The sequence below is a fragment of the Procambarus clarkii genome, chromosome 11 (assembly GCF_040958095.1).
Source record: "Procambarus clarkii isolate CNS0578487 chromosome 11, FALCON_Pclarkii_2.0, whole genome shotgun sequence".
NCBI classification, from domain to species: Eukaryota; Metazoa; Arthropoda; class Malacostraca; order Decapoda; family Cambaridae; genus Procambarus; species Procambarus clarkii.
This window is the reverse complement of record NC_091160.1, coordinates 49,362,470-49,386,391: the sequence shown is the minus strand read 5'-3', so window position 1 is coordinate 49,386,391 and position 23,922 is coordinate 49,362,470. Positions and strand designations below refer to the sequence as shown.

At 39.1% G+C, this 23,922-nt stretch overlaps 1 protein-coding gene across 1 annotated transcript in view; it reads right to left on the bottom strand.

Moving 5' to 3' along the window:
• Positions 1–210: 210 nt before the first annotated feature.
• The window catches only part of LOC123758204 (uncharacterized), a 32,117-nt gene continuing 8,405 nt past the window's right edge, over positions 211–23,922 (bottom strand). The window contains exons 6-7 of the mRNA XM_069323124.1: positions 5,908–6,231; positions 211–1,694 (exon numbers count right to left, since the gene is read on the bottom strand). Of these exons, the coding sequence (XP_069179225.1) occupies positions 819–1,694; positions 5,908–6,231 (1,200 nt within the window). The 3' untranslated portion in view covers positions 211–818. The remainder of the gene's footprint in view (positions 1,695–5,907; positions 6,232–23,922) is intronic.

Genomic DNA, 23,922 nt, shown 5'->3' with positions numbered 1-23,922 from the left:
AAATTTCCTAATACTGCCGTTTAAATAAACCTCTCAAAACACGGACCTAGGGAACTACACTGCCCACTCAAACTTCACTTATTTAGTGCTAATGTTATTTTTCTTAAAATAAGCATGCCTTAACCCGACTAAGGATACCTCCTATCACCCCTGCAGTAACATGTGCCTCTAATTATATAATAAATTTTCTCTAGGGAAGTCAAACACTGGTTATGTTTGGTATGTTTATTTTATGAAAACTAATTAAGTTTTTCCAATTATACGTACCTTTTTAACGGTTATACATTATTTTCTTTCGTTTGTATATTACTTGCTGAAAGTTATGCTTTGTTACAAGTATTTGTTACAAAGACAAATACTTATTACATTATTTGTTACACGTTATACATTATTAGCTACAAGTTATTCTTATTTGCTACAAGTCATACGTAATTTCATTTAATTTACATATTGTTTGTAGCACGTTACGCATTATTATTTTCAAGTGTATACAATATTAGCTTCAAGTTATACACATTTGATTTAAGGTATTAATGTTTTTCCGTCAAGGGAAAAAAAATAAGTGTATGGCCTGCATTGTTTGCACCAACATCAGGTGCAGTGTGCCAGGTGCAGGAGGTTGCACTACTGTTAGTAGTAGATATAAGTACAACTGAGGGACCCAAGGGTAGATAATGGTCCCAGGGAAGGGTATTAGTGCCGGATAGGTGGTGGGAGTATCTATTGGTCCTGATAGGAGGCATGTCACACCAATTGTTTCCAGGTAATTGGTAGCATAAGTTGAGTGGGTGGAGGAGTGAGTTCAGTGGGTGGTGAGCTTAATGCAGTGGTTGGTGGACTTTGTACAGTGGGTGGTGGGGGCAGTCAGTGGGTAAAACACAGTAAGGATAGGCGGGATCCGTGTTAAATACATAGGATTCTGGGCAAGTCTGAACGGTGGCTGACTGACCAATGTTGAGACAGTTAAAGAACTGCTGGTCACATGTAGTGCACTTGGGGAATAACCCCACTTCCGTGCACGTCATAGATTCCTCACAGTTAGGAGTTGGAATGGTCGTACTTCCCCCGGGGGCCGTAGTCTTACCACACAGTATGTTACAAGGGGCGCCAGCCACACAGCGACCCGTGGTTAGGTCAAAATTAGAACCTGAAGCGCAGGTTTTATGTGCCTCCTCAGCAGCTAGCCCTGTTTGGTCACATATAAAATATCTGGTGCAGTCGTAGGGGTCGGGAATCTCAATATTCGCTTCAAAGCAGAAAGCAAGGCAGGGGTCCGTGCAGCACGACTCCTTTTGCGGGACGCAAAATGTTCCGTTAAAGTAGGGAATATTCACGGGGCATTCAAAAGGCCCCACAGGGTCAACTCCCATGCAAACGTAGAAGGTGTTGCAATCATACGGGTTAAAGATCTCACCAACGCCTGTGCCACATTGATATGTGCAGTTAGGTGGTAGCTGGCAGGGAGGCTCACAAGGTGTCGGAGCAGTACAACCTGGGGGTGTTCCCGATGCGTTGAAGGATGTATTAGGTGGACAAGCCTCAGGAGAGTCCGAGGGCGTGCCATCTGCTAAACAAACGTAATATTGAGTGCAGTTGAGAGGATCAGCAACCATACTCAAAGCTGGTAAGGAACTACAGTCTGGCTCACAGACTCCAGCAGCGAGGCCGCAGAGCAGCGCCGCCACCCACGCCACCTGCAGCAGACAACCGGGCAGGTTAATGTTCCTGCTGAAACTGTCAGTGATAAGCAATATAAAGCAATTCAACATTCCTATACTGCATAATAGAAATCACAGATAATTTTGGTAAGCACTGGATGAGAGATATTGTTGTTATAGATGTAAGTGTTGTCAAGGTTGTCTGGTATTATAATAGTTGTCAACGCTGTTAGTATTGTCAGTGTTGTTATAGTTGTCAGTGTTGTTATAGTTGTCAATGTTGTTAGAGTTGTTAATGCTGTTATTATTGTCAGTGTTGTTAGAGTTGTCAGTGTTGTTATAGTTGTCAGTGTTGTTATAGTTGTCAATGTTGTTAGAGTTGTTAATGCTGTTATTATTGTCAGTGTTGTTAGAGTTGTTAATGCTGTTATTATTATCAGTGTTGTTAGAGTTGTCAGTGTTGTTATAGTTGTCAGTGTTGTTATAGTTGTCAGTGTTGTTATAGTTGTCAGTGTTGTTATAGTTGTCAATGTTGTTAGAGTTGTTAATGCTGTTATTATTGTCAGTGTTGTTATAGTTGTCAGTGTTGTTATAGTTGTCAATGTTGTTATAGTTGACAGTGTTGTTATTGTTGTCAGTGTTACTAATGTTGTCAGTGTTGTTATAGTTGTCTGTGGTGTTATAGTTGTCAGTGTTGTTATAATGGTCAGTGTTGTTATTGCTGTCAGTGTTACTAATGTTGTCAGTGTTATTATAGTTGTCAGTGCTGTTATTGTTGCTAGTGTTCTTAAAGTTGTCAGTGTGGCAACTGCTGTGAGTGATGATATTTCTGCCTGTGTTGGTATTGTTGTCAGTGTTGTTATAATTGTCACTTTTCTTATTGCTGTCAGTGTTGATATTACTGCCAGTGTTTCTATTGTGGTCATTGTTGATATTGCTGCCAGTGCTGCTATTGTTGTTCTGAATAGTTCAGTGATTTATTGAGCAATCAACCACAGGTGTTGATTGTAGTGTTTTTAAAATGCTAATTTAGTCCACATACATACATATATCCGTGATGAGAATTTGAACCTATGTGCTGGTTCAACGCACGCTCTAGACAACTATGCCACGAAATGGTCAAAAGAATTGCAACCTGGGGTTCAGCTGAATCCACGACGATTTCCGAGGATTCCAGTGAAGCCGAACCAAGATTTCACACAATTCCTCCATGCACTCTGACTTCGTCGTCCATTAATTCGACGTCTTACGTCCATCTTTCAGAATACAACGAAATCTCAGTGGGGAATTTTGTGAAATCCTGGTTCGGCTTCGGTGGAATCCTCGGGAATCCTCGTGGGTTCAGCTGAACCCTAGGTAGCAATTCTTTTGACCATGTCGTAGTCCAGTCGTCTAGAGCTTGCGTCTGGGAATACCCAGCGCATAGGTTTAAATCCTTATCACAGCTCCTGTGGGCGCTCTCGTTTTCAGTGTTGGTATGGTTGTCATTGTTGTTATTGTTATCAGTTTTACTATAACTGGCAGTGTTGTTATAGCTGTCAGTGTAGTTATAGCTGTCAGTGTTGTTATACCTGTCAGTGTTGTTATAGTTGTCAGTTTTGACCCAGCAGAAGATACCTGAGAGTTACTGTTATTCACAATGTTAGCGTATCTTAAAAATAGCAATAATTACATCGTTTATTATAGACTGGATGGGAGACCCGCGGTGCCCTGGTCAACCCAGGCACCCTATAAGTCTGTCACTATCTCTCATTTTCTATGTCTCTCTGTTCCGTCTGTCTGCACGTCTCTGTCTATTCTGTCTGTCTGTCTACCTTTCTCCCTCTCTTTCGCTTTGTTTCAAAAGAAATACAATTACAATTTTTATTTTTACTATTAATCTATTGCCATTATTACTAATGCTACAGTACATATTACCCTTGCCATTACTACTATTACTTTACTAGTATCAATATTCTTGCTACTACTGCTTTCTCTAATAATAATAATAAAAAAGTTAATAATAATAATAATAATAATAATTTTAATAATAATAAAAAGAAGAAGAAGAAAAATAAGAATAATATGATAAAGAAAAAGAATATATTACTCTCATAACTATGATCACTAAATATTTAGTCATCTATTCAAACATTAAGTATTATGGGGAAACTAGCTTGTGAGATTTATATTTATTTAGTTTATATTAATTTATATAGTAATCTATATTTTACGTTAATTTATATTTTGCGATAGCAAACTGTTTGATGCTTAAAGTGGACTGTATAATTTAAAATTCTAACAAATCGCATTCCTTACACATTCTGGGGTGGTTTATGGTTTATATAGTCATCAATATAAATTATTGGTTAGTAGACATTCACTACAGTATTAGACTACATATATTAGTAATTGAAATGGGGAATCTGTATTGTTGTTATATCCTAGACAACTAGTATGAATATGGGTGAACACGCCAGTCGATACACTTTGTGGATGAGGCTGGCCTCAACTCAAGTACTGGAGTACTAGGTAACTAGATTTAATTCTTCTTCCTCTTCCCCCTTCAATTACACCTGTTATAGGGCACTTACAATAATAGCAGTAATCCTTAATATGCCAGCTATATCAGGAGAAATATTAAGCAATATAAATAAAGAGATGAGAATATTGCTCACCATGTTTTTATTGCTGTCTAGTGTCCTTACCGGGTCACCTTAATCTACTTACACACAACTCGCCAGGAATATTGGGATTTATAACGGGTTTCAGCCGGAATACTTCCCTATAGTAGATGTAGTTGGTGTTGATAACGGGAACACTATTAGTCCCGTAACACTGTTGTCCAAGGGGAAATTATAGGATGCTAGATTTGCCCCAGCGAATGTTGTTAAATTAAAAGGGCGACTCCCTGAAACCCTCCTCCCACTGACGCCCTGCCTCTCTTGTCCAGATGCGCCAAGAAGTGGTGAAAAGGTTTACATTTACTCTATTTTGGTACTGATAATTAAGTTGGTTCAAGTGAAATGTTTTTATGATGTTTATAGTCCAAAGACTGATGAATTAAGGATGTTTCCCATTATTTAGCTGGTGAATTTAATAACGATGTGGCAATGATAAGCCCCGTTTTCTACTGGAGGAAATTTCCACTGTGCTCTTGTTTTCTATGAGTTATTAAAGCACTATTTCTAGGGTTAATTTGTTAGTACAATCCCAGCAGCAATATTATCTGCAAATTGTATTAAATGTTAGTAATTGGTGTCGGTTTTTCTGACAAGTATTGCATACTAGATATTTAAAAGTTTTCCTAGTTGAACTTACTAGCTAATTAGCTTTTCTGCTGAGAATTGCAAATAACCTAGATAAGGGATATTCAACACTTTTAAAATAACTAATTTTATCTGCCATAGAGTTCTCGCTATTAATTCGGGTTTAATGCCAACCAGACACACATCTGATGAAGAGGAGACCTAATGGATTAGTCTCAGTGTAATTCATCTACAGTCTCTAACAAAGGCCAGATGTAGTTGGTCTGTGGGTATTTTACAAAGTCCACAACACAACTCGTCCTCCTAAGGTTTCCCAATGTCAAGAAACTATCGTACTAAAGTGCCCTTATCTTAACCTACTCGATGACCCAAAACAGAAAACGGGACAGAATGTTAACTTCGAAAGCCGTTACCATTTTCTAATATGACAATTTTTGGCCATAGGTGGAGTATATGTCAAAATTCGACGCTCTGTTAAGAGGATGGGTTAAAAATGCATACCCTACACGCAGCTTCTCTACAACTCAAGGTATCACATCATACAAATTTTCTTTCGTAAAATACCAAGAAACAGTGGTATTAAAATTAATTACTACAGACATAATTTTTGGTAATCACGGTAATATTTTCCTGAATTTATAAATTGACTGTAACATTATAAAAACTTTAAAAAGAACTAAAACAAATAATTTTGTTCAATTCTGCAACTTATATTGCAGCCAAACGTTAAGCAGTTCTTTTAGGCAAACAACTTATTTAAGTCCAATTGCATTTTGCCTGATTTTCTACGAATTTAAATATATGCTGCATACTTCTGTTATTTCTGGTTGACCAATATAAACTGTTGTTGCTTTGACACGTTAAAGAGACATCCTCATAGACATGACAGACATACTGAGTGATAGACACAAGCGTTTCCCTATACAGATGTAAACAAAATAGCCGCAAAATTCCTGTTAAAAGATTGTAAAAACGAATAAATCCCTTGTGGATATTCTTACCGAGAGAGACACCAGCAGCAGCTGCTTGGTCATGTTGAAGACGCTAACAGTTGACCGTAAAACGCTGTGCGCTTTGGTGAGGCTGATAACTGCTCGAAATCTATCTCCTTCTGCACGTGGGGTGTGGTGTGTCGTATAGGTGTGCACTGAGGTGGGTGCAGGTGTGTAGTAGTACCTGAACGAGATGTATTGTGGTGCCTGGAGCCAGAAGGCTGTTGTGTCTGGATGAAGCTTACTGTCGGGACGTAAGTCTATTACAGCTGCTGTTGCCTTGGAACGGACATATATATCCCCACCTCTTATCACCGAGACGCAGTTGCTACACTGGAAAAGAACCCCATTGGAATCAAACAAATACACGGAAAGAATATTTATTTTAATTGATTATTTTTGTTACTTGAAATTTTGTATACAAAATCAGTATCACTATATTCTGCACCTCTCTCTCACAATCTATTTGTTCACCTTCACCAAAACTACTCAACAACTTTATCGTGTTGCTCACTGGTCGTCCTATAAGACAGTATACGAGAGGCTTGTGGACAAAATGTATACCAGTGTGTATATATTAAGGTTCACATTTTGTGCTATTGAAATAACTCCCAAAAACTAAAACAAAAAACTAAATTAAGTTTACACACTTTCTCCTTATTTGACCTCCCTCGTAGCTACATCAGTAAACATCGAAGGAGACCTGTACACAGGTCGAGGGACACCTAGTTGTACATCTAATTATTTAGGGTGCCATTAATACTTGTCCATACATGCTTTGCTTCCAGGAAAAACACCTCTCAGTACTTAGAAACATGTCAGCCACACCTTGCATGCTCAACACTACAGCTCCCTTCTCTGCCTGTTGCAACTTGCTTTCTCCATATTCACCAATGTCATTTGCGTTTTAAAAATCTTCCCCTTTATAAATCATTAAAAAATCAACCAAATTTTAAATATTTAAAATTAGGGAAAACCATAATTTAGTTTTCTTGCCTTGAACAACGTTCATTATTTTTAAAAAATATTAAAATTGGATGGAAACTAACAGAGAAGTAACGATATATCACGTTCCAAAAAAGTTTTATTTGCCCATCCAAAATTAGTGCTACAAATCCTCAGCAATATTAATTCTCCTGATATAAATACTTTTGTAAATACTTTTCAGTCGCTTGTAATTAGTTACTTCTATTATGTTTTAAGTTTTCATAGCCCAAAAAATATATACGTTGTCAAAATTCAAGCATTGAACATTTGAACATGAATCATCAGTCAGGACAACCCGCCCTCTCGAATCTGTATAATACATCGCATTTTGACGTAGAAATCCCCAAAAGCCAAAAACTGACGAACTACAAATCACAGCAGCTCGTAAAATTAACGTGATGTCCCGTTTTCTATTGGTGGGTCCTCGGTTAGGTTAGGTTCGGGCAATTTAGTATAGGAGTTTAATGACGTTGTGAACTCTCGCGAGGACAGACTGGCTACAGATTCTTCCAATCTTTTGACATTCCACACAGCCTTAGAAGGCAGCCTTTCTAAATAACTCAACTAGTTTATTCGCAAATAAAACATTTTAAAAGCTCCTTTAACTTATTGTAATGAACGTGTGGTGTTTGCAAGCATTCCTTCTGGGGTATCATGGCCAGACGCGCACATTGGAACAGATATGATAATTAATGATAATGTCTACTCACAGACATAATAACATAGGATAAAAAGCCACACTTGTGAATATGTGAGCCTTATGTACAGAAATTACACCAATTCTTTCTCACTCTCCTGAGTGCTCTGCCAAGGTCTGAGTGTGTGATTAAGACGAGACTTACATCTCAACGTCTAATGATGAGACGTTGAGATTTCTCAACATATATGAGTTCCTAACATATATGACTTCGTGCCTGGATCAAGCTGTGGTGGCTGATTGAAGTTTGGTGTGGGTGATGGATTGCTTTTCCTATTGATAAATTGGCGGAAACTTTGCCAGCTGTCGTTATGATAATGATGTTATTGGAAGAGATAATGGCTGGGAAAGTTTGGTAATGATGCACATGTTGTGTGTTCTCCTGAGCCTAATATTAATAACACTCACACTCTCCATATCAACAAACATATACTTTCCCTATTCCTTTCAACACCAATCCTCCCCAGCTGCCCTCCACCCCCACACCTTCAATATCTTTCCCCTCATACACCCTTCCAAATCTTACCCTCCTACACACACCCTTCATATCTCCACCCACATACATCATCCCCCATCTCTTCCCCCCCCCACATACACCAGCCCTATCTACTGACATACACCATCACTGTTTCCTCCACTGCAATAACACCCCAAAAATGTCGATGTTTTTCTTCATCACTATCTCCATTACTGTAACCAAAAAAGTTGCACCCAGAATGTAAATATGTCATCTGAACAAATGTTTTACGTGTCACTGTCTGAATTTGTTTTTATTTTTTTATTAATACATGAGGTACATCTGCATTAGTGCAGCTACCCTAGACTATATGACGTGGAGTACAGTGTGTCAAAAAAGCTAACTAGGTGATGCTAAAAAATCCCCATCACACAGGATGGTTTAGTCATACAGAGGCATGTGATTGGCAGTCTGCACTGGCAGACTCCAGAAGCATTTTGAGGATATCATCAACACAAGATTGAATAAGGTAGCAGTGGTAATAAAAGTCTCCATCTCGCAGGATGGTTAGTCATACAGGGCCATATGTTTAGTAGCCTGCACTGGCAAATTTTGGGTACATTGTGAGGATATCTTCAAGAATACGAGAATGAATAAGGTAATTGCAAAGCTCCAGGTACCTCATGCCAACTGGTCTGAAAGGTCTAATAACTGGGCATTCGGTGATGTAGTGAGGGAGATCGTGCCGTAGTTCCTGCTCACAGAGTTTGCAACTGGAGTTCTCAGGATTGGGAGATCCGTCACCTGCCACAGGTAACGGTAACCTAGCCTGATTCTTGCAACCACTGTGTCGCACAGTCTAGTGGACGTTTTGTGCTGCCCATAGATATAGGTTTCAGATCTGAACAGATCATAGCTTTTTATACTAGTACTTTCAGGTCGTTGGGAGTCAGTAATTTCTTTCCTATCAGATCTGAGTGTTTGGACCAATACAGGTTTGACAGCAGAGATGGGGATACCTAGATCTAATTCAACTTCATCCTTGTTACACGCTAATTTGGCTGCAATGTCTGTCTCATTATGATGGGTTATATTTATATGTGAAGGTATCCATAGAAAGGAGATTCGAGACCCTTTACTCTGTGCAGCAATTAGGTCATTTATAATTGGGAGTATGAGGTTCTTGCTGTCGATCATCCAAGAGAAGTTTTCGATTGCTTGAAGAGCAGACTTTGAATTACAAAATATTATTCCTCCTCCAATGTTTTTTAATGTACCGGTAGCTAGGTGTAATGCTGCTAGTTCTGCTTGTGTGGAGGTCAACCAGTTGTTTAACCTGGCACTGACAGTCTTTGTGCAAATATTATTTCTATAAAACCTACACGCTGCTGCAGTCCGTCCAGTAGAAGATTGGACTGAGCCATCGGTGTAGACACAGTGCTCGTGAGATCTTAAATTCTCGATGGAGGAGGCAATTGTTTCAAGAGTGACAGCTTTGAGAAGAGCAAGATTCTCATTATCTTTCTTGGTGACAGGTGTGTATGATACTTGAATGGTGGGGTACAGATAGAGAGGAATATCAGAGACAGGTAGATTGCACTTGAAAGGAATGTTAAGTTTAATGAGATTGTAGGCATTGTTGCTCAGCCATTTATCATAAAAGGAGTGAGTTGGTATATCGGCACCGGTCAATAGGGTGTTAACAGCCCTAAATAATTAGTCTCTGAGCAATGCAGGAGATGTAGGGTCTCTCATGTCTTTAGGGCAAAAGGTAGTGTTGACTTGCATGATTCTCTCTAGTATGGTTGGAAGCTTCAGTTCTTCCCGCATGTTGATGATTCTTGTGCATCTTGGAGCACCAAGAATTATCCTCATGGCTTCATTCTGTACTACTTCAAATTTGTCCAACACAGAGGAGGAGAAATTAATTAAGTGCAGAGCATTATAATCAACGAGAGATCTAACAAACATCATAGAGAATAGTCTAGCATATTTAATATTAATACCAATATTCTTAAGAGTAAGTGTTTTCAGTGGTTTTAGTCTTTCTTTTAATCTATGGTGTTGATCATTTACAATGTCACTGTTAATACCAACTCCAAGGTATTTGTGCTGCCTACACGTTTCAATGTTCTGGTTGTTGACCTTGAAAGTTATAGGGACATGAGTTTTCACTTGGAGATGGAGAACTCTGGATTTAGTTAAAGAGATAACAAGACCACATTCAATGCTTTTAGCAGCGAGTGAATCACGTAGAGCTTGCAGTCTAGTTTGGGAATTTGCAACAATACATATGTCATCGGCATAACAAATGACGTCTTCGTCAGGTAGTGTGGGAATATCAATTGTTAATTTGTGCATCAGAACATTGAACAGTGTGGGACTTAGCACTCCACCCTGGGGTGTACCCAACTCAAAGGGTGCACAAAGTTTACTTTTTACCCCCTTAAAAAGGACTGAGGCAGTTCTGTTAATCAGGTAACCCCTGAGCCATGACAAAAGTCTTCCCTTAACTCCAAAAGAGGCTAGCTGTTCTAGGATGATTTCTCTGTTTGCTGTATCAAAAGCAGTTTGGAGATCAATAAATGCCGCCTGAGAGTTTGGTCCCTCTTTGATAAAATACATCAGTAAAGCAAGTTAGTGTGCTTCTTCCAGGAAGGAAACCATACAGGTTAGGGGCAAGGTGGGGCTTGATTTGAAACATTAGTCTGTCGAGAATAATTCTCTCAAGAACTTTACTGTCTGAATACACAAATAAACAAATGGTACTCTATGGGTTCAGTGCAGAACATTTCACATGCACCCATTTCGTGAATGTGGTGCATAGGGGCTGACCACTTTAAGGTCGAGCATGAGGCCCGATACCAACCGTTTGACTCTATGCAACAACCTTTAAACCCAGCCGGTTCCGCGACTTCCAATGTGTTAGTCCTTGACTTGGTACCTGTCCTTGCTTATCCTCTAAATCGTCTTCTGCCATTACTATGGTAATGGTTACTTCTACGTCACCAGGCGAGACTACGGGAGCTGAAAATGGAACCACTGTCGAGGCTTGTAGGGAGTCACTCCCAGCACATTGCAACTACCATTCCTCACCTCCAAGACCCATAAGCCAGACCCCTAGCGATCTTCCTCCCCTAAGGGAAAGAAGGTCCTAGCCTCCAACTGAAGTCTCGGTTCATGCAGGTCCGTGTTCAATCCCTGATGATCCCAACTTTAATTACCTCCAAGCTTTGCCAGTGTTGCTTTTGCTTCACAATTTTAATCTCTGTCTTTTTTAATTCTTTCCGAGAATGTCTATTATATACTGTAAACATCGCGTTTTATATGCAAATTTATACTGAGCTTTAACTTTTAATTCCAGAGTTGTATTTGTCTCCAAGACAATCGATGCTTGGCACTCATCCCGGTAACTTCTGTGGTTATGCCTTCATAACATCAAGAAAAGCTTTTAATGGTTATCCAAGCATCGATGTTCTTTAAATCAAGACTGAAGTTCACTCTCATTACCTTTTTTGAAGAGCCATTATCTCTTTACTTATTTTTATATTCAAGAAGGTGCATTGGGTTTGTGAGAGTTCATAAGATTGGTGTTCCTGGGTTATTGCACAGCCAATAACATGTATAGCGTTTCGGCCAGATTTATTTATTTATTGACCGTATATTTCAATACTAGCTGAACCCGACCACGCGTTGCTGTGGCTCAGAAACCTTTCCTTGTCTCACAGTCCTCCTCTCCATTGCCCCCCTTCCCTCGTCCCCTCGTCCTCCCAACCATTCCGCACTCCCCCATCCCCTCGTCCTCCCTACAATTCCCCCCTCTCCCATCCCCTCGTCCTCCCCACCATCCCCCGCTCCCCTTTCCCCCTTGTCCTCCACATCATTAAACATTCCCCTGTCCCCTCGTCCCCACCATCCCCAATTCCCCCTATCCCCTCGTCCTCTCTACCATTCCCCCCTACCCCAGTCCCCTCGTCCTCCAAACCAGTCCTCACTCCCACGTCTCCTCGTCCTCTCAACCATTCACAACTCCCCCGTCCCCTTGTCCTCCATACCATTCTCCCCGTCCCCAGTCCCTTTATCCTCCCCACCATCCCCGACTACAGCAGCCCCTCATTCTCCTAACTCTTCCCCACTCCCCCATCCCCCTCGTCCTCCCCACCATCCTCCCCCTGTCTCCTTGTCCTCCCCATCATCCTCCATTCCCCTGTTCCCACGTTCCCACCATCCCCAATTCCCTAGTCTCCTCGTCCTTCCCTCCATTACCCCCTCCCCTGTCCCTTCGTCCTCCCCACCATCCCCCACACCCATACCCTCGTCCTCCCCACCATCCCCCACACCTATACCCTCGTCCTCCCCACCATTCCCCACTCACTCATCTGATGCATTCCCAAATGATCTGATGTTCCCATCAGAAAATTGGCAACATTAAATTATCTGATATTCCCATCAATGAAATTTAAGAAAAACAGTTAAAAACGAAATGAAAAACAACGAAATAACTATACTTATGAAATGAATGGTATGGTAAACAACACAGCTCAATTCCAACACAGTGTCACACAAAATAATTAAATCAAAATGAAAATAAATCGAAATCTATGAAAATTCAATTTATCAATGCAATCGGAAACAATGAAATGGAATCGTTACATATTTAGAATAGCGTGTGTTGCTATTACATGCACTGTTGGCACTGTGCACTGCACTGTGTGCACGTGCACACAGATGGCACTGTTTAAATAAATGCATGTTTTTACCTGACACATGTGTGACATCTTTATAGTAGGTATATGAAAATACACATGTATTCAAATGGAACGTTGTGTCAAAATTTCAAAGCAATCGGTGAAGAATTTTCGGAGATTACACCGTTTGTTGCTCTTACGTCCTGCAGATGGCTCTTTAAAAAAAAAAATGTGTTTTCCTGTCACAGGTGAGGCATGTATATAGTAGGTATATAAAAACACGCGCCTATTTGAATCAACGTTATGTCAGAATTTCAAAGCAATCGGTGAAGAGGTTTCAAAGATTTCCCTCACATGAAAAATTCACTTAAAAAAAAAAAAAGTTTTTTCCCTGTCACAGACATGACATCAATATAGTATGTAAATAAAAATACGCTCGTATATGAATGGAACGTTGTGTGAAAATTTCAAAGCAATCAGTGAAGAACTTTCGGAGATTAGCGATTTTGAACAAACGAACATTTACATTTTTATTTATATAGATAAATGGCATTTACTGTCCGTTGTGTTTATCTCCCCCATTTTCTGAAATCTCTTGGTGATTTTAACAAAATTTTATAACTTTTATCAATTGTTTTTCAAGTAGTTTTACTTCCCATTACGAAACCTGTGATCCTTAGGGTTGTCTGGAGTAGTCAATTGATGCCCAGCATGTTCATTGATTTCGGTCTCACCCCGTCACTGTCTGGACGCTCTGCATCATACATCCTTACTCTTCAACTCGCAAACCTTTCGTTCTTCCCCAATCCTGAGATTATATGTTGATTCCGGTGTTCCGCCTTTACATGACCACCACGGGTCTTCCGAGCCATGCTTTCGGGTTCGGTCCTTATAAAGATGTCTTTCACGCTTGTACTGTATCTTGATAAATGCACCTATCGAATGCCCTGCTTATTTTCTTGAACAATATCTTACTGTGCAGGTTGCCTTCTTGTAGGCTTATCTCTCTCTCTCTCTCTCTCTCTCTCTCTCTCTCTCTCTCTCTCTCTCTCTCTCTCTCTCTCTCTCTCTCTCTCTCTCTCTCTCTCTCTCTCTCTCTCTCTCTCTCTCACACACTCTTCCTCTCTCTCACACACTCTTCCTCTCTCTCTCTCATTAAGTACGTAATGACCCCAATGGACAAAATACAGGATACTATGAAAAGTAACAGACGAACATCCACGTTTTCTATGCATAGGTCGGTTAGGTTAGGTTTGTACGTTTTAGTACCCCCGTATTTTGACCGTTTTGGCAACTTAAGGAAACGGGGTGCTTTGTTATTATTTCATCCCCGTAAAGGGGTCAAATTTGTTAAACCGGTACTTAAAGGCTTATACTTTCCCTTAAAGTTACAATACACCTTTTCCTAGAATATTTTCGCTGCCATTCACTGGCTACTGCTTTGTGTACTGATGGGTGATGGGGTGGAGTCTACTGATGACGTTTGTTACTCTTTTACTTTACCTGATGCAGCCTTAATGTGCGGATTCCCACATACATGTGTACCTTTATGGCAGAAGAAGAAAACCTCACTATACTGCAATAGAAATGCAATTAAATTCGTAATAGACTTATTGGCATGATAAAGTACGTCCAAGAACTCCAAACTGACGTAATCGTGCTACAGGAGACACTGAAAGATGATGATGATGATTTCAACCCAAGGGTCTGCGGTTATCGCATGTTCTCCCTGTCCTTTGAGGAAAGAAAACGGTGCCACATAACTCATACAAGCAACAATATCCCTACTCTCAGTATTGATGATCTCCACATGGGGGATGAGTATATATGTCTAGGGGGTAATCAACCCCAAAACAGAAATATATTACATATATATTTTTCATTCAGCTGGGCTCTAGGAGACTCGAACCGTGGACCCCACGCGTATGAGGCCGAAGTAAATCTGACAGTAAGAGATTTTATTTACATTACTTATAATCTGTATGTGCCACAGAATAAACTTGGATAGGTATTCAGTGTGTCAGTAGCTACTAAGACCAACCACGACTCTTGAGGTAAGGCTCTGCTCCTTAGTCGCTGGCACAGGAACAAGAGTTAAATATCTAGTGAGTGTTAACAACCAGAGCCAAGCAAACTTATTGTAGATGTTATATAATTGTCTGTCCTCTGAACAGTGATATCAATATCCCAAATCATTTTCAAAGGTGAACTCAGAAACTCCCTCCCCAGAGAAAAAATAAGGATATCAGACATTACAAGTTCATTTGATTTGGAGATTTCAGTAATGTAATTAATGATTTATTTTGTTTCCGGTACACTTGAAACCATGAAGAGGATGTTTCGAAACCTTTGGCCACAGAGACCCTACAATGTGGATACAGTGTGGACATCCTTTACCTTGATACCAAGAGACTGGGGTGTCGCAAACTCTGACTACAGAAACCCTTCACTTAATACCACGAGGACAGTGTCGAGACCTCTGACCATAGAGACCTTAACTGGAGGAAGTACGAGAAAAAAGACATTCATCGCTATTAATAACAGATGTTCTCATAAAGCTGTTTGAAATAAGAAAAATGATTCGTCAAAATACTACAAGTTTCTCTAGTAAAACAACACGTAACAATGGTTCTGTGTTGCCTTGCTCAAAATACCACTAACAAGGTTATTCAATGTTAATAATTCACTTCCAGATATTCTTACTGAGAGATACACCACAAACAGTCGATTGGGTATCTTGATGGAGGTAAACAGCTGATGGCTGCACAGCTGGTCCTGCACAGCTGGTGTTGAACAGCTGGTGTTGAAAAGCTGGTGCTGAACAGCTGGTGCAGAACAGCTGAGTGCTGTGGAAATGGCGCTGCTAACTCATCCAGCTGCGGCTCCTGTTGCACCTGTATTGTCGATGGTTAAACAGGTGTGTTACGTGTTGAGTCCAGGGATTTTGTAGTAGGAACATAATTGTTGTGGTGCCTAAGGCAGGTGTGTACTAGTGCTTGGATCAGGTGTGGTTCGGGTTGGTAGTGCGGTTTTAAGGCAGGTATGATGTCGTGCCTTGAGAAAGTGGGCTGTAGTGGCTTGCTGAAGCTTGCTGTGGGTGCTGGAGTCTACTGGTGCTAAGGTTGCCTTAGCGCCAACAACCCCTTCCCATCCCTAATCACAGTGACCCACTTAATCCACTATTGAATAACCTATTGATATCAAGCAAGCAAATACAATGAAATTTTTTGGAAAAACTAAATCTATATTAGATTTAACCAAATATATCATTGTCTTAATCTAACGTATCCTAGGACTAATGTAGTGTGTCCTAGGACTAATATCGTAAATATATGCACTTCGCCCTGTACATTATCAGAATATACATACATATTTTATGATAAATAGGTATTACACCTGTGGAAATGTACAGAATATATTATAATATCATACATAGTCAAAATCATCGTAAACGCAGGTCTGACGTAAAATAATTATACAAGTGCTCTTCATCTTACTATTCTACTCCTACAATAACTCTGAAGGAGTTAGAGCAAAATAAGTGCTCATGGTCCTCGGTCCATGCATTATATATAAGTCAAATATTAAACTGAAATGAAATATGCAATTAAGGACATCGGAAATAATGTTTATTTAATGTTAGTAAATCAACGTTAAATTCCAAATAATACAATTAATATAATGAAACAAAGAAAAATACAATAATAAGTTGAATACTTTGGTCTCCCCCCTCAAGAAGAAGAGCATTTCAAAATGTAAAATAAAGAAATTTCGAAAGAGAAATCTAAAAATGGTCATCACTGAGCTCCAGATGACATTTTTCTGCAGAGATTCTACTCAACTAACCCCGATTTAAATTAGCTATTTGTTGTGTAATTTATTTCAATATTAAATTTGCAGTCCAGATATATTGTATTTGTAAATAAGACACATTATTAGAAACCAGAGAAAGACTGCGTGTTAATAACAAAAAAACAAAAAGATTATGGAATTTATTTAAAATGGACCAGTGGACCCCATTCGGTTCTGCTTAGAAAAACACCCGACATTCCAGGTCACGGTTCTTATAATGGACCGGTCCTCCAGGAATTCGGTCCTTTTGAAACTCGGTCCTATCCACCATTGCATATAAGTAGCATTAAAAATAGTACAAGTCAAAGTAGAAGAGTTATAAGTAGTGAAAGTTACAGCAGAAGCATAACAAATATTAATATTCATAATAGTAGCATTTCAAATATTAAAAGTCATAATAGTAGCATTAAAAGTATTATATAATAATATAGAATTACAAAGTAGTAAGTTTCAAATTAGTAACATTAAAAGTAGTAATAGTCTTAGTAATAACATTAAAACTAGTAGGTGTCTTAGTAATATATAAATAAAAGAAGTAAAGGTCACAAAAGTAGTATTAAAAGTAGCAAAAGTTATACTAGTAGAATTAAAAGTACTAAAACTAATAATAGTCGCACTAAAAGTAGCAATAGGAGTAGTATCAGGACTAAAAATATTAATATAGTAGCTCCAATAGTTCTAGTATTATAACAAGTGGTAGTATTGGCAATTATAGTGGAAATAGTACAAGTAGTCACCGTAGTATCAAACTTTATAGCATTTAAAATATGGGTTGTTATATCTAAGTGGTTGTAGAATTATGATGTTGCAGAAGTGATGAAAACACCTGTTTCCATCACGACAACAGCATCATACCAAGTGGTAGTAGATGTAATGGTTGATGTAGTTGTAGAAATATTCGTTGTAGCACTGATGACAATATGTGCATAATTACCATAGTCTCCCAGACATTATCTCCTTCATTAACGACAATATCACCACGAGAGCTTGCAAGTTTCCCCCAGTTACTCTATGGTACCGTATTCTTGTCCTCAATAATAGTGTTGAAACCCACGAGCACCTCTGGCCTAGATAATCACACCACCTAGGAAGGAACACTTTCAAAGAACTTAACAAGATAAATTCTTTAACTAGCAGGAACTATAAAAAAACGCTAGTTTGGCAACTAAGCATGTTACGGACTCGTCGTCCTTGACAGGGGGTAGAGTGGCAGTTCCAGCGCCATCTAAGAGTCCGTACCCGAACTCCCCGGGAATAGTACTTAATGTGGACAATGCCATCTGGAGGTGGTTATCTAGTACTTGCAAATGGCTAAAGATTCCTGACTGGGTCAGCCAGAGGGGTCGTTGTGAGTGACCTCAGTGGAGCACAATGTCAACTCCCCAGTGGGTTAGTGGTATTTCCTAGTTCACCAGTATCGGCAAGGTCACTGATGACGTTTTTGTGTCCACAGAGGTGACGTCTGGGGGCAGCGGTACTGGAGACTGGCAGTTCATCTTGGTCAGTCCACAGTCTCCCTACATGGTCCTGGAAACGACCAAGTAAGTCGCCGCCGATGAAGCAGTGTGGTAGCTGCTCGTACTTTAGTGTTGAAAAAGATCGGCGTACCTTTGGGACTGGCTTTGGGGAGAGACTGACGACAGGGAGGTTCCTGTTGAGTAGTGCTGCTAGCTGGTCGCTAGAGACTGCTGCCAGGGGAACGCGACCCCGCTCAGCGTGTGGCTGAGGTACTCTGCCAGCGAGTAGCTGGAGAGCGGTCGTTGGAGTACAGGCACCTCCTGACACTGTCAGTGGCTGGCCCAGGTGAACTCCCCGGTGTTCTTCCCAGTAAGGTCGGATACGCTACTGGACAGTGAAGAGATACTGGGGATTGATGAACTCTGCACGTGAGCACGTTTGATATCCTGAGCGAAAGGATTGTACATAGGTGTAGTAATAGCCTATCTGTTCTTTATATATTATTTACGGTGACGGTGTACATATATATATACTTAACGGTGTTGGAAAGACACTTAATCCATTGACGAAAGGAACAGTTTTGTTCATCCCCTCCTTTTTTATGCACTACATAGCCACTTTCTTGAAAGTGTACTACCGACTTGGGGTCGGATACTATCGTTTTGGTTCTACCATCAAAGAACCCAGTGGTGAGCCATAGTGGCTGTAACAAAGCAACAGCAACATAATCTGACCAGGGGATTGTATACAGTATTTTTTGTTTACAAAGGCTGCCTTGATTGTCTGTAGGGGAGGTGACGTAATTATGAGGGGCAAGTACTAAGCCAGTATGACTATATAGCACTTGGAAGGGATAGGAGGGCAAGGGTCCGAGAGAAGATGGAGGGAGCAGTGATGCTCAACCACTTTGACTGTCAACCTGCATGAAGCTAGGCCGTCGCTGTATTGATTGAGTGGAATAAAAATGGGATCAAAGAACGTGCAATGGCAGATTAAGGATTACTTATAAAAAATTTATTGTCTGACAACAGCGATCAAGATATGCAATGCTCGAACGTTCCGAACATCTCTTTTTTTTATATGAAAAAAAAAAAATTGAATGTAAGTGATCATAAAGTCAAGTCACGAACTAAAGAGAAAATGTTCAATTTTTTTTCTTTTTTTTTTTTTGTTGCGGTCTCGGCGAGAAGAAATTTTGATAACACAAAATTAAAACTGTAATTTATGTTCATCACATTTTGTAAATATGACTCATTTGCAATATGTACTTTCCTATAGGAGGCTGAGCTGGCAAGTGAATAAACTAAAGGTCTGAGGAGAGTGTAGTGAGGAGTTCTAGTCAAGCTGATAGAGATCAAGATAACGGGTAGATATGGTAAAGGCACTGATACTGTTTTATTATTAAAAATTTTATTATTATTATTAATAAATATTATTGTATTAATAATAATAATAATAATAATAATAACAATAATAATAATAATGTTTATTGAAGGAAAAGTACGTACATACATACTAATAAGAGTAAAAATATGGGTAGATAAGGTACAATGCATAAAACCAATAATACGCAGAATATTTTAGTCATAAAACGCCTGAATATTTGAGCATAAAACGACAAAATATTGATTACGCTACTTTATTCAATAATACTTAGTTACGAGAATTGTTTACCTGACCTAAATAGTGTCCTCAGACGTGTTTTAACTGGGTCACTGTGATAAAGATTGGGGTATAAGTGTTGGCTGTAAGACTGCAGTAGAGTTCTTCACCCACAGCAAGCTCGAACCAGCCACCACACCATGCTAGCTCTTGGCACATCATATCTGTTCCAATACCTGCCCGTCTGCACAACCCATCACACCTGCTCCAGTCAAAACACATCTGCACCCACCACCAGCCGGAAGCCAGATAAGCGGTAACCATAGCCAGACAATATTTCGGGCTCACTATAGCCCATGCTACATGGACATTTCTTTGAGTACCTAAATCTAAAACAACAGTCAGACAACTGATCAGTTGCACACCACAACGTTCACCGTCTCCAGTTCGCCATCTTCAACATATCCAAGCAGCTACTGCTGATGTCGCTAACGGTAAGAATATCTGCAAATGATACCTATAAACCGTACATTCTAGTTACTGGTATTTTTGGAGTTCAATTTGTTCATACATCTGTATACAAGAACACTTATGTCTATCATTCTGTATGTCTATCAATATATCTTCTAAGGTGTCCATACAAAGACAATTCATCAGAGTCATTCAGAAAAAATTAATAGATAAAAGTTACACGAATTTGTTGTGATAAAATTCAAACTAAATGCCATTGGGGTTAAAGAAGTTGTTTCTCTTACAGAATGCTTTACGTAAGAGCAAAATAAAAGCAGCAGAATTTAACAAAATAATGTGTTCAAGTTCTATTTAAACGTTTATACGGAAACTTATGGGAGTCTTATTATTATAATATACTATAATAGGCGTCTTATATAATAATAATAATGATCCTTTTCATAGGATCTTATAATAATCCTATAATAGGAGTTATACAGGCCACCAAATTTAGAGAGAATGGAAGCAAATCATCTATGGGAAGAAGTATCTTGAGCATCTAGGATTAACAGTATTTGTGTCATGGGTGACTTTAATTTTAGTGGAATAAATTGACATAACAGAACAGGGAATAATGAAGCAGAAGATTTTCTGGAATTAATTGATAATTGTTTCATTAAGCAACACATTAATGAACCAACGCATGAAAGTAATATTTTAGACTTAGTGTTAACTAATACGAACATGCAAGTTAATGACATCGAAATAGGAAGTGAGCTAGGAAACACTGAACACAAAGAAATCAGATTTAGCATAGAATGAAATAGATTTGTGGGAGAAAATTCTGTTAAAGTGCCAGATTTTTGAAAAGTTGATTTTAATGGCCTAAAAATTTTTGGGGTGAAATAGATTGGAAAGTCCTGGGCATGAGGGGTGGGCCGGTCTTGGAGCGACATAAACCCAGCGAGGGGTGATGTTATAGGGAATTTCGATGTGGATTCAAAATATAACTTATTTAAAAATATTTTAACCAAAGCACAGGAACGTAGTATACCATACAAATTGAATACATCGAATAATAATAATGACCTGAAATGGATAACAAAGGCTCTGAAGAACGTTTTAGGTAGAAATTGCTTGGTACAAAAGGATTAAGAATGGGGAAGTCAATTTAGAACAAGAATTCGTACAAGTAGTGAGAAATGTTAAAAAGAGATAAGGAGGGCAAAAAGAAACTATGAAGTTCGCATAGCAGAGCAAGCAAAGGCAAATCCTAAAAAAAAAAATCAGTTATTTGTTCGATAGAACAAAGGTTAGGGAAAGGATAGGCCCATTAAAAACTGAGACAGGTTAGATAACTGATAATGAGATGAGAAGTATTTTTAATATATATTTTACCTCTGTATTTATTAAAGAGAAACTAAACATTATGCCGTCAGCCGAACAAGTCTGTGGGTGGAGAAGAGGACAGGTTGACTAGTTAAGCAGTTACCAGAGAGGATGTTATTAAATAAAATAGTGAAGCTCAAGTCAATCAAATTCCCAAGGCCGGACGAAGTGTTTACCAGGGTACTTAAGCAATACAAAGAGGAGTTTTGCGATCCATTGTCAACCATATTTAATAAGTCATTATGGTCAGGCAGAGGGCCTGAGTCGTGGAAGGTTGCTAATGTAGTAGTAATTTTCATGAGAGGAGATGGATCACTTGCGTCAAACTATCAACCAATTAGCCTAATGTCTACTGTGGGAAAGTTACTTGAATAAATAATTGCAAATACCATTCGCTTTCATCTTGAAAAAATAAATTAGTAAAGGATTCACAACATGCTTTTACAAATGGCCGTCCTTATGACCCCATGTAGCAGCCTAGGTGGAACGAGTCTACCCAGTGAGAGTTATTCCGCTTTCCGGACCAGAAATTAAGAGGTCAGGGAAAGAAAATCTATATAAATAAAAATGGAAATGTTGGTTTGTTCAAAATCGCTAATCTCCGAAAGTTCTTCACCGATTGCCTTGAAATTTTCACATAACATTCCATTCGCATCCGAGCGGGTTTTTATATACTTACTATATAGATGTCACGTCGGTGAAGGGAAAAAACATGCTTTTTTGGAAAAGCTGTGTTTTTCATGTCATGGAAATCTTCAAAACCTTTTTAACTGATTGCTTTGAAATTTTGACACAACAATGCATTCGAATAGGCGAGTGTTTGCATATACTTAATATACAGATGCCTCACCTGTGACGGGAAAAAAACATGCTTTTTTGAAAAACTGCCATCTGTAGGACGTAAGAGCAACACACGTTGTAATATCCGAAAGTTCTTCACCAATTGCTTTGAAATTTTGACACAACGTTCCATTCGAATATGTGCGTGTTTTTATATATACTATTTAGATGTCACACACCTGTGATAGGTGAAAACATGTGTTTTGGGAAAAACAGTGCCATCTGTTGCACGTAAGAGCAACACACGATATACAAAATATGTTAGGATTCCATTTCAATGTTCCCGATTGCATTGATAAATTTAATTTTCATAGATTTTTATTTATTTTCCTTTTGATGTAATAGTTTTGTGTGACGTTGCGTTGGAATTGAGCTATGTTGTTTATCATACCGTTCATTTCGTAGGTATAGCTTATTTGTTTCTTTTTCATTGCTTTTCATTTGTTTCTTTTAATTCTTATTTTTCAGTGTAATTGGTGGTGAATTTGTGCTATGTCGATTGATCTGCATATGAATTGAAATATTTCTTTAGTGTTTTTTTTTCTGAAAACAAGAAAAGGGATAACACGTTTATTTCCAACCCGTTCTTGCACTTTCTTACAGTCAATATTGACTTATTAAATAAGTGAATATGTGACATACTAATTTATTGTGAATATTTTAGTTTACCTTGAAAAGCTTCATAGAAAACAACGACTTTACCTAACCTTATTATTGACCAGGGAGCCGGTCGGCCGAGCGGACAGCACGCTGGACATGTGATCCTGTGGTCCTGAGTTCGATCCCAGGCGCCGGCGAGAAACAATGGGCAGAGTTTCTTCCACCCTATGCACCTGTTACCTAGCAGTAAAATAGGTACTTGGGTGCTAGTCAGCTGTCACGGGCTGCTTCCTGGGGGTGGAGGCCTGGTCGAGGACCGGGCTGCAGGGACACTAAAGCCCCGAAATCATCTCAAGATAACCTTCTTAGTATGTTAAGATAAGCATCTTATTGCTTCATAATTACAATTATTACTTAACCTATACCTATAAATGGTTAAGTAATAATTGTAATTACGAAGCAATAAGATGCTTATCTTAACATTCTAAGAAGGTTAGGTATGGTTGGGGTTTTCTATGAAGCTTTTCAAGGTAAACTAAAATATTCACAATAAATTAGTATGTTACATTTGCACTTATTTAATAAGTCAATATTGACTATACGAAAGTGCGAGAACGGGTTGTTATTTCACAGCTGCAAATGTGCAACATATAGCCATGAATCCACTAGCTACAGCGTTAACTGCTTTCTTCACGTTATGTCAAAATGACGCGTTTGCGAAAACATTACCGTATTTGGAAGTGCCTACGTATTACACATAGAATGCGAGTAGAGGATCATTTGAACGACGCAAACAAGGAGAGCAAGTCGACGGACAACCTGGCATATTCAAACAAACTACGATAGGCAGACTGCACATGGTGCATCCCAATCAAGATGAGTGCTTCTTTCTTCGCATGCTGTTGGTAAATAGGGCCTGATCCAACGACTTTCCAGCCATTGAGATTTGTCAACGGCATAACTTATGCCACTTTCCGTAGTGCATGTCAAGCTCTTAATTTATT